This window comes from Trichophyton benhamiae, assembly GCF_000151125.1.
Source record: "Trichophyton benhamiae CBS 112371 chromosome Unknown contig00142.0, whole genome shotgun sequence".
NCBI classification, from domain to species: Eukaryota; Fungi; Ascomycota; class Eurotiomycetes; order Onygenales; family Arthrodermataceae; genus Trichophyton; species Trichophyton benhamiae.
The window spans coordinates 360,908-374,294 of NW_003315099.1; the positions used below are offsets into that span (position 1 = coordinate 360,908).

The 13,387-nt window shown below is 52.5% G+C and overlaps 5 protein-coding genes across 5 annotated transcripts; 1 reads left to right on the top strand and 4 right to left on the bottom strand.

Moving 5' to 3' along the window:
- Positions 1-239: 239 nt before the first annotated feature.
- Positions 240-1,952, bottom strand: ARB_00690 (uncharacterized protein; the record flags this gene model as incomplete). The annotated part of the gene is made up of 2 exons (XM_003013099.1): positions 240-1,387; positions 1,451-1,952. The coding sequence occupies 2 exons, from the start codon at positions 1,950-1,952 to the stop codon at positions 240-242; spliced, it is 1,650 nt and encodes a 549-aa protein (XP_003013145.1).
- A 437-nt stretch (positions 1,953-2,389) lies between these two features.
- On the bottom strand, positions 2,390-3,439 carry ARB_00691 (uncharacterized protein; the record flags this gene model as incomplete). The annotated part of the gene is made up of 2 exons (XM_003013100.1): positions 2,390-3,264; positions 3,298-3,439. The coding sequence occupies 2 exons, from the start codon at positions 3,437-3,439 to the stop codon at positions 2,390-2,392; spliced, it is 1,017 nt and encodes a 338-aa protein (XP_003013146.1).
- Positions 3,440-5,057: 1,618 nt separating this feature from the next.
- ARB_00692 (uncharacterized protein) lies at positions 5,058-7,586 on the top strand (the record flags this gene model as incomplete). The annotated part of the gene is made up of 6 exons (XM_003013101.1): positions 5,058-5,116; positions 5,226-6,493; positions 6,521-6,626; positions 6,773-7,003; positions 7,190-7,210; positions 7,346-7,586. The coding sequence occupies 6 exons, from the start codon at positions 5,058-5,060 to the stop codon at positions 7,584-7,586; spliced, it is 1,926 nt and encodes a 641-aa protein (XP_003013147.1).
- Positions 7,587-7,684: 98 nt separating this feature from the next.
- ARB_00693 (uncharacterized protein) lies at positions 7,685-9,692 on the bottom strand (the record flags this gene model as incomplete). Its single annotated transcript, XM_003013102.1, has 3 exons — positions 7,685-8,693; positions 8,743-8,905; positions 8,975-9,692. 3 exons carry the CDS (start codon positions 9,690-9,692, stop codon positions 7,685-7,687), a joined length of 1,890 nt encoding a protein of 629 aa, XP_003013148.1.
- Positions 9,693-10,385: 693 nt separating this feature from the next.
- ARB_00694 (uncharacterized protein) lies at positions 10,386-13,139 on the bottom strand (the record flags this gene model as incomplete). Its single annotated transcript, XM_003013103.1, has 5 exons — positions 10,386-11,814; positions 11,872-12,093; positions 12,162-12,880; positions 12,952-13,043; positions 13,118-13,139. 5 exons carry the CDS (start codon positions 13,137-13,139, stop codon positions 10,386-10,388), a joined length of 2,484 nt encoding a protein of 827 aa, XP_003013149.1.
- Positions 13,140-13,387: the final 248 nt, after the last annotated feature.

Sequence of the window (13,387 nt, forward strand, 5' to 3'; positions counted from 1 at the left end):
CAAGAGGCTTGGGCCGGAGAGATGACCTTGCATCGGACCGTCCCGTAACCTTGGAACTTTAATCACCAACGGCTCCGAGTTAATGAGGCTCAACTGAACCATGACTTGCCTGACCTCCAGCATTACCAAGGACCTGTAATGTAGCGCAATTTGTTTAATTTAGCATGGCGAAAAAGCAGTACAGAAAAAAGCTGACAAGCTAACTATCGCGCTATTCTACGGCCACCGTTAAAACCTGTCTACTCCTTCAATAGATCAGTATCATCTCCAAAGCATCGAGTGCGTAGCGCCTCGATTTTTTGAAGAACCTCCGGCGACTTGAACACATATCTCTCAATGATGCCTGGTTCCACTCTGCTTCCAAAGTATGGATGGAAGTCTGGTGAGCGGCTCACCATTGTGGACTCGTTGATGGGTGATTCTACCCACATCGAGGTAGGTTCGATGTCGCTGCTCAAACTGTCCTTCTTACCGTCTCGTTCACCAGGGCGTTCTGTGACATCAATGCCTTGTTCCGAGGCTCGTTTGTCTATATCAGCTAGATAGAACGGATTAGGGTTCTTCGTAGCTGCAAGACGAATACGCCAATGTGGCACAGGATTGATAGATTGATATATATCTTGATAGTCGCAAAAGATGCATGCGATTGCTATCTGCTCCTGCATTGACGGACACTTCTTAGCGAGAGCCTCGAGACATTTCCGATGGGGTTTGAGAGGCCACCAAATGAGATACGGCTTGCCCTCCATCTCGTCGTGAAAGCCAGAGATATCGTTTATCATGATCCGGCGGGCATTGATGGCCGACCGTATTCTCCAGACGTCTTGCTTCGGAATGCGGCTTGTGTTCATCTCAAGTTGGTCCATCCACCACCGTGCAAACATGGTATTATGGTATATGCCGCGGGTAACGCATGTTACTTCCGAGTGAGTCATTTCCTGGGGTTCCATCAGTCGGTGGTATCGATCTATATTGCCCTCGTATGCTGCCATATCTCTCAGGAGTTCTTTCTTTACTGTTGGAATATCAGCCGGGAGAGGTTGGTAGAACCATTTGGCTTCTTCTGCGGATAGACACCTGTACTGATCATCTAGGTAAGCAGCCGCTACATCGAGCCTGTTGTCTTCTTCGATATCTTGATCTCCCTGGTCATATTCTCCGTCTTCCAGGAGATCCCCGCGGGGCTCTACCTTCCACCGCACAGCCGTGTCTCCGTTCAGATAGGCTGGAAACCGTGGATTATCAACATTGATGCCACGAGTATTGTCATCTAATACCGTATATTTAATAGGTGACTCCAGTATCAGGCGGTAGATCTCGCGGCCACCATCAGTTCCGCTTTCCCGCGCCTCTTCGGCAATAGAAACTTCAGGAAGCAGCTTGAAATCTATATTAAAATGTCAGTTCTGCAAAAAAAGACAGGCAGTATATGAAGAGACTATCGACTTACCCTTAACGAGCTCCTTATACAGATCGGCATATCCGGCAGCGCCACAAGCCCGACCAACCTGGTACAACATAGCAGGATACCGATGCACTAATTTGCGATAGGTATCTGCAGAGGCACAATCTGGAATCCATATGCAGTACGGTTGTACTCTTGGATCCTCCATCCCTTCAGGGATGACGTTGCTCATTATCAGTCGTGCGTTGCGTGCGCGTGCAAATTGAGGTATGGTCATGTCGTCGCATATGCGGCTCACTCCAGGGCTTGTTGCATATTCATAGGAAGTCCGTATTCCTCGAACGACGCACCATCGAGCAGTCTTGGAGGAGAGATCCTTGGGCACGCCTTCAGCCTGCAAGGCGGCTACGCACTGTCTGTAGCTATATGGGCGTCCATCCAAATCCGAATATGGCTCTGACTCTGGATCCGACTGGTTGGTATCCTCTGGAGTCTCAACAGACTGTGTTATCTCTGGCATATTTGGCTTCTCTGGTTTGTCTGACATTTGTATTTCTGGCTCCGGACTTAAATCTGGGGCGTTCTTCAGGCAGAAACGCTCTCCCCCCGTAGTTAGTTACTTGGTTTCACTGCTTTAGTGATAGAGTAAGTAGTTGTAACAAGATAGAGCTTAACCAAACTCGCAGTAGTTAGTACTCTTTGACTAAGTAAGCAACACAGTCCTTCAGCGTATGCTTGCTTCAATATATATTTATTTAATTAGGCCTCAAGGTAGTAACCAACTAGCATTTTAAGTCATAAATATAATTAATAAAGACGATCTTATAACAAACTTGCAGGGTTAAATTAGTATTTCAGGCATGAAAGCGGGTCCGTTAATGGCGTTACACATATGTAGCTAGCTACTCTGAAGATTGTATGTTTGCTGTATCCACCATAAAGCGAGCTAACTATTTAGATCTTCCCTTCTCCTCCGTACGCAGACTAGAGGTTTAGCTTGCGGTCAGCATCCTTCCACGATGTCAAGAGGCGGTGGTGAGTGAATGCTCCAGGTCCGAATTCCACCTTTCCCTTATAATTAGGATCCCCAAAGTGCTTGATCCAGTCACCGAAATCCTCAGCGTTCTTGAAGCCAAGCCTCCTAAGTTTTCCCCCATTGGCGTCAAAGGTTTCTTTGATACGGAATTCGGGGTACCTAGACCCGAGTGGAACTTTGGAGTCCTTCCAATCGAGCTTAACATCGAGATCGAAACCGCTATCTCCTACCGGCGAACTCAACTTCTTCAGAAGGTAGGTATTTGTTGTTTCCTCGCGTAGGATAATGGCTGCCTTGAGGGCTTCTTTCATGAATGGAAGATTTTTTTGGAAGACACCCCTGTTCCTAGGGTTCGTGAGGTGCTGGAACAGTCCGCTCACAAGTGCATCCACCAAAACTGTAAAAGCCGTTCTGTGAGGGTCCTTGGGGTCGTAAAGGTTGCGTGATCCACCCCCACTGCCTGGCTTCTTCTTGCCCCCTGGAGGTTTGTTGAAAGTCTTGCCTCGGAGAGAAGGGTCAAGGGCGTTGACGCTCACTTCACCAGTGAGTTTGTACTTTAGCAGATCCGCCACGGCATCTCCGACCTTTCCTGGGGGATCGGGATGAGACAGGACGGGATGATCTGGTGGAAGTGGTCTGTCATCGACTCTAGCGATGAACTCGGGGTAAGTGAGCATGCCCCCGGGGCCAGAACCTCTGTTGTTTCTTGATTCCTGGCCTTTTTGCTGTTTGAACCCAAGGAGGTGCTGTTGTTTATCTGGCCCTTCAATACCACTACTCCGTAGATATGTTGTGTTAGTTATCAAAGCATTGAATACCACTGCTGCAAGCTAGCTATGTAAGAAGAGCATCTCACCAGAAAGTTTCGTATGCGCCCCAAAAAATACTCTCTCGTAACCGTGCGCAAGAAAGTTGTCCGCCTTGACAGGTCCAGCCAGCAAGACCAGCCATGCCAGGACGATTGGTAGCACGGAAAACCGTACCACGGAGCTCAGCATGTTCGATGATAGCCGTTAGATATCAGATTAAGAGGGAAACACTGTATATTCAGGCTGATGAATGGATGATTGAGGGGGAAAAAACAAGGGAATGGCAAGAAGGCATCTCGCCTTCTTATATCTTTCTTCGAACACATAGAGGCCCATATCTACATCTTGTGTATTGCCATATCATCTGGAAGCCCTACCGGCGTGATGTGTTTCTTAGCCCATTTTGCCGATACTTGGACGATATCTCACTGCCATGCCTTGGTAGAGTCCCAAGTAGTATTCTCGTTTCCTAATCAGCCCGTCACTGCAAGGTGCAATCTGCAGTCCGTCCCAAGGCCCCATCGGAAGGTGGGCTATAAAAATAGAGCAGGGGTATAATATTGTAGTTAACTGGTCCTGCAGGCATAACTAACGGTAACTAAACGGGGTCCCCGCGTCTAGTCAAATGGAAAGCTCGCCGAGAACATAATGCAAGACATCAGCCACAGGTAGATCCTGGGCATGCTGGGTAGTGCAATCGTTATCTGTTCGTTCTGTCTGTTCTTCTGCCAAATCTCTCTTTCAATTGATGGCTTTTTTTTTCCCCTTCACTTCTGGATGTTGTTTTCGATTGATGTTGATGGCCTGTCTCTTGTCTTTCGTATTATTGGATGCAGTTGCGGAAATATTGTAAATTCCTATTGGTCAGTAATCTGTTCACACTCGGAGATTCAATGCAGCTATTGGCTAGCTGCAGTTAAGAAAATGGGTTTCCTTGATCCTCATTGGACATGATTTTAACTTTACTTGGAAATAAAATTTATGATAGGCCCATCACAAGACAAGAAAAACTATTTCGCTGCAGCCATAGAACGCCGTGCTATAAGTCTTAGAACCTGATAAGGAGGATGGAGGAGTCGGGGATACGGGGACGATGAGCTTCTTCTTCTTCTTCTTCTCTGTCTGCTGAAAAAAAAGTCGTTGTGATCGTCGTTCTGCATGCAGAATGCAGATACGAGAGAGAACATGTCCATCTCGGCCAAGAGATTAAGTATACACAGCTAGGGAGTGATTATCGTCGTCAGGCAGTCATTGCGATCAGCCTTGGATTGAATGCTGGCGTGAAGGAGAAGCCAACGGGTTGGCGATGAAGATTCACGAAGATAAGGATAGATCCTGTCTCGAGAGACCATCGGAGCGTGGGTGGTGGCCAGCCTGAAGGCTCATAGTGATATCTGTCAAGGGTAAGCATCAAAGTACAGCAAAGCACAGCAGAGCACAATACCGTTGAATTAGCATTCTAGTCTGTTCTCTGTCTAATAGCCGTAGCTTGACACTGCCTGTAGTGGTCCTGAGTATCCGGGACTTTGATATCACGATCTTCACCCTGACCACCAGTGTATATTCAGTCAATCTACTGCTACAATATACTCGGTACATCATGTAAAATATCGTCTTCATGTCCCTGGCTAGACTCCCCGTAGTATGAATCATCTCATAGATAGAGCGAGGCAGCGAGATCGGCCTATCAGCGCCTCCGCATAAATAATCTCGCCGGCGTTAAAGACGAACAAAAACCACCGCAACAAGTCGAACCTCGCTGAAGACGCCGACGAAGCATCTCACAGCGCCGCGAGAACCCGTCGAGATGCTTCGAATCCAGCGTGCCGGGCGTCTGTCCTCGAGGGCCCTTCTCCCTCTGCTCCCGTAAGTCGAGTTCGAGTCGCCTCTCGAAGCTCCCCGGAGCTACCTCTGCAGAAGCGAAGTCGGAGGAGTCACAACCAGCCAGCTAACTGACAGCCCTCGAACTTCACAGACAAACGGCACAGCGCAGCGCCTCGTCCTCGTCGAAGAAGCCTGAAAGCGAGCTCAACAGCGTGTCGAGACATGTCACCCAGCCTATCTCGCAGGGCGCCTCGCAGGCCATGCTCTATGCCACCGGCCTGTCGACAGAGGACATGTCCAAGGCGCAGGTTGGCATCTCCAGCGTCTGGTACAACGGCAACCCATGCAACATGCATCTGCTCGACCTAAGCAACAGGGTACGGGCCGGCGTGCAGAAGAGCGGCCTGATTGGATACCAGTTCAATACCATTGGGGTCAGCGATGGCATCAGCATGGGCACCAAGGGGATGCGCTACAGCCTGCAGAGCCGAGACCTGATCGCGGACTCGATCGAGACGGTCATGGGCGGTCAGTGGTACGATGCTAACATCAGCATCCCGGGCTGCGACAAGAACATGCCTGGCGTCGTCATGGCAATGGGCAGAGTCAACCGGCCGAGTCTGATGGTCTACGGAGGCACCATACGTCCTGGCTGCGCAGCTACTCAGGGCAACGCAGATATCGATATCGTCTCGGCGTTCCAGGCCTACGGCCAGTTTCTGACGGGCGAGATCAGCGAGGAACAGCGCTTCGATATCATCCGGCATGCTTGTCCTGGTGGCGGTGCCTGTGGTGGAATGTACACGGCCAACACCATGGCTTCGGCCATCGAAGTGATGGGCATGACCCTGCCGGGCTCTTCGTCGAACCCGGCCGAGTCAAAGGCTAAGTTCATCGAGTGTGAAGCGGCCGGAGGCGCTATCAAGAACCTTCTGGTTGAAGATATCCGGCCGTCCGACATCCTCACTCGCCAGGCCTTTGAGAACGCCATGGTCTTGGTGACGGTGACTGGAGGCTCGACCAACGCAGTTCTGCATCTTATCGCCATTGCAGACTCTGTAGGAATCAAGCTAACCATAGACGACTTCCAAGCCGTCAGTGACCGGGTCCCTTTCCTCGCGGACCTGAAGCCGTCTGGCAAATATGTCATGGCTGATCTACACAATATCGGTGGAACCCCGTCCTTGATCAAATTCCTGCTCAAGGAGGGCCTCATCGACGGCTCAGGCATCACGGTGACGGGTCAGACGCTGGCCAAGAACGTTGAGAAGTTCCCTGACTTCCCGTCTGACCAGAAGATCATCAGGCCGCTCTCTGATCCCATCAAGCCAACGGGTCATCTACAGATCTTGCGTGGTAGTCTTGCGCCTGGAGGCAGTGTTGGCAAGATCACCGGCAAGGAGGGCACACGGTTCGTCGGTAAGGCCAGAGTGTTTGACCATGAAGACGACTTTATTGCTGCATTGGAGAACAAGGAGATCAAGAAGGACGAGAAGACTGTCGTTGTTATTCGATATACTGGTCCCAAGGGCGGTCCAGGCATGCCAGGCACGTATACTCTCTCTCTCCCCCTCTCTCTCTACCTAAAACTATATCCATGTATACTAATATGTTTACAGAAATGTTAAAACCATCATCTGCCCTAATGGGTGCAGGATTGGGCCACTCCGTTGCCCTAATAACTGACGGCCGTTTCAGCGGTGGCTCCCACGGCTTTTTGATTGGCCATATCGTCCCCGAGGCCGCCGTGGGTGGCCCCATTGGACTCGTTGAGGACGGTGATCAGATCACGATCGACGCTGAGAATAGGCTTCTTGACCTTGATGTTGCCGAGGACGTGCTTGCACAGCGTAGGGAGAAGTGGTTGGCTCGAGAGCAGGCTGGTCAAGGCCGGCCTACCGGACTGACTATGAGAGGCACACTGGGGAAGTACGCCAGAAGCGTCAAAGATGCTAGCCACGGATGCATAACCGACAGCTTCTAAGAAGGGAGTTTGCATTTAGCACTCGATAGTATCGGGGGGGATATAAAAATGTATACTATTCTGGCCTAGCAATGGGGTTTAGTCATTTCTAATCATATTCCATGTATAATTTGAGTGTATCCTGTCCCTAGCTATATACGCGAAATTTGGTTGTAAGAGAAAAATAAAAGGAAATAGATCCCAGAATTCCGCATATGCACCGTGCCGTGAACATCCTAGGATTCGATTCCCATGTCATGTCTGGTCATTTGGTAGTTGTCTTGCCTGTATAACTCCATCCCCCATAGTAAGAAGGGTGTGAAAAAAAAAGCCGCTCTTGCACCAGGCATAGGAGGGTTGAAAGAAGAAAAGCAAGAGGTAAAAAAGAAGAAGAAGAAGAAAGAAAGAAAGAAAGAAAGAAAAAGAAAAAAGAAAGAGAAAGAAAGAAACGAATGTGAGGGTATCGAATACAACAGAAAAAATAAGAAAAAAGAAGAAAAAGTCCTTTGTCCTTTGATCCAGATTGTTCATCAACCAGCCAACCAGTAAAAATAATGGAATTGAATGGGTATATCATGAATTGAAAGTGGTTGAAAATAAAGAAGAGGAAAAAAAAAAAAAAAAAAAAAAGGCAATGAAGAAAGAAATCATCGAGCAGCTCTGGCGGTAACGGCATCCGTGGCCAGAAGCTGGATACGCCGCTCGTAAAGGGTCATCATATGCATCATAACGTCTCCAAAGACAACGCCAGCCATCTGCTCGTTGTTTGTCAGGTAGGCTTCCACTACATCCTTGTCTCTAGGGTTGTGCTTATCTCCACGAAGAACGATCAGGCAGCCTGGTAAGGTGAGAGTGGGCGAGGGTATAGGCCAGGTGACTTCCGGTTCAAAGTCGGATTTGTCAGTGCTCTCTCGACGATCCTTGAGGAATCCTAGCTTGCTTGGCTTGCTGCTGGTCGTGGACGAGCGAGATCTGCTGCCCTGGGTTGAAGGGGCAGGCGACTTGTAGAGGTTGATGAGGGAACGGATATATGGCTTGTCCGCGCGGCAGACCGGGTCGCCTTCGTTGACAAAAGTGTAGAAGAGCCATTTGGCGTACCGTGGGTCTGACGGTTTGTTGATCGGCAGCAGGGATACCGGTGGAGAGCCAAAGGTAAAGCAGTGGATGCGCTTGAAACGGTCACGGAGGTATATCAGCTCCGAACGCAGGGTGGAGGAGAGGATATGAGCGTAAAGTAAGCTGGCAACGGCACCGCCAGCAGAGTGGCCTGTGATGACAAGAGAGAACTTTGATCGAGCGGGATTCTCGGCCAAGAGCTGCTCAAGCCGCATAGCCACTGGACGGACCATCTTTCGAGCCACTGAAAGGAAGCCGGCGTGGCAGAGGTTACCCGGGTCATCGAGGAACCCGGTGGGAGTTGCGGGCTCCGCATTCATATTGGTAGCCCAGTCGGTGAAGGAGGAGCGGGTGGTCCCTCTGACAGCAAAGACGATGAGATTCATATGATCGAGGGCAACGGACTTGATGACCATGGCCTTGGTGCCCAGGTAAGGGTCTCCTTCGACGTGAGTCTCCCGCTCAACAGGCGAGGGACGGTTGTAAGCGCTCTGGGACGATTGGGCAGCCAGACATAGCAGCGGCCATGTTGATATGAACCTGTCATCGTCAGTATATAGAAAAGAGGAGAGCAGATAGGGAGATGTACAGATTGAGAGGGACGAGTTTAGGTGGCAGCCGGGAGTTTGCGTAGTGGTATGCCTTTGCAAAGTAGTTCGTCTTGTGGGAGGCTGAGGAGGAAGAGCGCAGAAAGCTGCGTCCGGAGCTGGTCTTGGAGGCCGCATCAGGGCCGGCCGGGCCAGCATCAACATCTAGATCTGCCACCGGTCAGTAACAGCGTATTATTCATAGCAAACAAGAACGGCGGTAACTAAACATACAGAGGTCTCTCTCGCGGCCGCTAAAGACCTGCATGTCCATATGGTTGATGACCTCGTCCAGCTTGTCCGAGAGCATGTCTGTCAGGTCTATCGACACATCCGAGGCCTGTCCAACGTCCGTGGTAGCGCTGCCGCCCCGGCTGAGCCGCGAGGGCTGCGAGACGGCCGTCGCACTGCCCATCGACCGAGTCCCCCGCCTGTGGCCGGCGCTCTTTAGCGAGCGAGGCAGCGAGGCCAGCGAGGCCGGGTAGCTGTCCGTGTCCTCCCGGGGCGCGGCGGCCACATAGGGCGGAGAGGTCGGCGGCGAGGGCGGCAGACGGGGCGCACTGTAGCTGTTGAACTCGTAGCTGTAGTCATTTGGGCTGAAGGGGTATTGTTCATGGCGTCCTTGATGCTGATGAAGGTGATGCTGCTGGTGGTGCTGGTGCTGGTGATGCTGCTGCTGGCCGCGCAGGTCGAAGTAGGACTGCTCGACGGCAAGGCTGACGTCCGGCGCAGGGCCTGGCACGGCCGCATAGTCTGGATAGTCGCGCGGCGCCATCTGGGGATATATCTCTGCGTGGTCTGGGGCTTGCTTTGCGTCTCTGGCGTGGTGGTGGTGGTGGTGGTGCTGGTGCTCATGGCCGTGCTGGTGATAGTAGGCGGGCGGGAAGGGCAGCGGAGGGCTGATAGGCAGCGACTTGACCGAGGGCGCCGGCCGGTGCTTGCGAGAGAGCATCATGGAGGCGACGGAGCTGGCGGCAGAGCAGCAGACAGTCCATCAGCGGGCTGGTGAGGCTGGGACATAAGACGGTCTTCGGTGGTGAAGGCGGTTGGGTGGTGGTGGTGAAGACGAGATGTTGTTCAATTTTATACGGAGGTGAAGGCGAGAGAAGCGAGAAGAGGCTGAGCGAAGGATGCGCCAGTGACAGCGAGGGCCCGCAACGACGAGCAGGCGAGGTAGCTATAGCAGACGGGGGGACGAAGATGCCGATGCAGAATCGATGCAGAATCGCGGGATAGCAGCAGGACAGACGAAGGGCAGAAGATGGAGTACGCCGGTTCTCTATTAATATCTTCCCTGCCTGTCCGCAGGGGTCAGGGGCCGCCGCGCCGCAGGAGAAAAAGGGGGGGGAGGGATGTTGGTAGCCGCAGCCGCAGACGCAGAGCGGACGCAGGGCGGGAGACGGTAGATATAGACCGGGAGAGAGAGAGACAGACGGGCGTATAGTTACAACAGACACAGGTCGATCCATGTGTATATATGTATGTATGTATATTTGCTTGATTATGCGTTGAGTCTATAGCAGATACACTCTTGCATCCCTGGCCTTGCATGCACTCTATATAGACCAGACCGTTGAAGACGGAGTAGAAAACAGTAAGAAAAAGGAAAGAAGACGAAGAAGAGAAGTATTAAAGACGTAGGTGTTTAGAAGCGGACGTCCTGCAGGACGCTCGCGCGAGCCTGTACCAGCGCGGTGATCTCCAGGATGAACTCGTACAGTATCACGACGTTGGTCAGGATATGGTTCAGCGAAGCCCCGTCCTCTTTCTCGCTGGCCTCTTCAGTCTCCCCGGCCTCAGAAGGAGCAGTGCTGGAGCCCGGTGTCTCGTGGACGACCTGGAGGGAGGAAGATGGCGCTTGCGAAAGGGGGTGCAGCGTGGCCGGCGAGGGCGAGGAGGATTCGGCCGGTGGCTGGACATTGACTCGGGTCGAGAGCTGTGGCGGCGAGGGAGACGGCTCTCTTCCGGCCGGCGCTGTTGTAGTTGTAGTTGTTGTTGTTGCTGCTGCTGCTGCTGTTGGTGCTGGTGCTGGCTCCGTCTCCGACTCGTCTGCGGCAGAGACAGACTGCTGATGCTCGTCTTTGCCCTGCTGAGTGTCGGTCCCGGTGACTTCGGACTGGTCCTCGCGGTGCAGCAGTTCCCGGCGAGCAGAGAGCAAGAGCTCAAAGTCTGGGATCTCGGTGCGCCAGTCCTGGACCTGCTTGACAAGCTGCTGAAGGATGGCTGACAGTACCGGCTCAGTCTCGGTCTTCGTCTGGCTGGTGGCCTCGACGTTGGCGGCAGTAGCAGCAGAATCCTCTGTCTGGCCGTTGGAACCAGGCTCTTCAGGGTGAGACAGAAGCCAGCCGTCCAGAGATATCAGGTCGGACGAGGCCAGGGCCGAAAGGGAGTTTGTCAGAGCCAGGTTGGTCACCACACTGTTCGTGAAGAACCGACGCAGCAGATCCAGCATCCCCGAGAACACTCCTCCCCTGACGTCGACGATCCACGGCACCACATGGCTCTGACCGTGCATCCGCTGGTAGAGTACCGACAAAGCACTGGAGATGTAGTTCTCGTACGAAGGCTCTATACCCGGATCATCTAGCAGATCCGTAGCATATGTGAATAGCCGTTGCACCTCTCCGTTAAGCGCAGACACTGTACGCAGCTCCGTCGGATGGGAACTCTGGTCCCTTGCGGACTTGATCAGCAGATTCGCAAACTCATGGTGGTGCTGTATCACAACCGTTATTAGCCGCAGCGTTGCCACAACGGTCTGCCGGTTGTGCGACCGTATACCCATCAAGATAAGATCGACCAGGTTGAATAGGGTCGGAGATGGTTTGGCCGCCGCCTCAGCAAAGGAGGCCAGTATATCCAGTGACTTTCGCCGGCTCAGCGACATACGGCTTTTCTTGGTCGATGTAAGCCTGATATGCTGCTGCTCGCTGGCTGGCGAAGCGAGCAGGAAGTTTAGTATCCGGTTGACCAGGACCGGCTGGTAGATGGACTCCAGTATGCGGCTCAGATAGGTAATCACTGACGATGTAGAACCGCCTGCTACGTCGGATGATTCCAGCAGCGAGGGATATCTATAACCACCAGTTAGACCGTGGGAACAGATTACAAAACTTAGACAGAACACCTACAGAAGCTGCTCGAGAAACAAGACCTGGAAGTGGTCGAGAAGCGTGTCAGTTACTTCGGGCGATTTGCAATGGTCGATGGCGTCCTGCCAGAATAAAAGATAGGAGAGAAATGCATCTAGCTGGCCCTGGTGCGAGTGATGCACGGTGTTATCCAGATCAGTGTGGTCTGATAGCGCAATGATAGCCGGGATATCCTCATGGCTGTCGGTTGATATCAGGAGCCTGTCTAGCATGTTAGCTTCTTTTGTCTTTGAAATTCAATCCTCAGGGTCGATATATCTACTACACACCGGCTGAGTTGGCTGTAGGAAGCACCAAGTCCAATAGCCATCAACGTAGCCATGTCACTCTCGATAAGCCATCTCTCCAGTTCCTTGACCTTGGATGCAGTCTCGATTATATATAGCAGCCCTGTCCGGGCAAAGTCCCCCGTCCTCCCTTCGTAGTGCACATAGTCCACCAACAGATAGAAGAGTGGAAAGTCGTCTCTCCTAGTAACACCTGCAAACCCCTTACCAGCCCTCAACGACGGATCTATCCGTTGAGGCTCCCCGGACCCATCCTTCTTTTCCTCTGGCGAGAACCAGGCCGGTAGGATCTCTGGGCGGAGGCGGATGACGTTGGCGACGCCAAAGACAAGCTCAACCAGCTTCGACTCCCCGTCTTCGAGATCACGCCGGTCGATGCACGTCGAGGCATTACCGTGCGAGACCAGGTCGACCAGGGCACGCGAGAAGACGCTGCTGTCCACGATCCCATCCACCTCAGACTCGATCAGGGTGTTCAACAGCACAGCCGCAGCCGAGACCACGCCCGGATCGTGCGTTGCCAATGCCAACTTGGTCACCGTCAGGTATACCTGGGACGTAGCGGCGTCTGAGTGACACGGGTGAGGCGACGGCCCGCGAGACTCGTCTCGAAGGATGGAATTGAGGCGGTTCAGGGAGCTTCGAATCAAGGGGATCGAGGGCGATTCAGGAGACAGCGAGGGCGAGTTCCGCCATATTTGCTACCGACAGCCGTTAGCCCATGGCCCTAGAGCGCCAAAACTTCTCACTACGCATCCCCGGCTCAACGTACGTAGAGGGTATTGCATGTGTGCTTGAATGCTGCCAGTCGTTTTCCAGTCGGGTTCTTGCGCAGGGCCTTGGACGAGCCCGAGGCGGCGCCGCCTATCAGTCGAGACCACTGGCGGCGAAAACTTGTCAGCAGAAGCGGATGGCCGTCAGGAGGCGCGGATTCTTACAAAGTCCATGACAGCTCTTCATGTCTCCGTGTCCGCTTCTAAAGGGCGCGGCCGGGCTGTGTCTGTTCCATGGTCGTGTGTGTGTGTGCTTGTGCGTGTGTGTCGTTGGTGAGACATCCAGATCTTCGTCCTTAACTACTGGAGCTGAACTCTTATCGATAGTTAGTTCACGAACTAGCGAAGCCGGTCACTCTACGGCTATTACAGAACCAGCTGTGCTTTTCACTACGGAGTACACTACTTTACTACGATATATTTCTGTTGACCTTG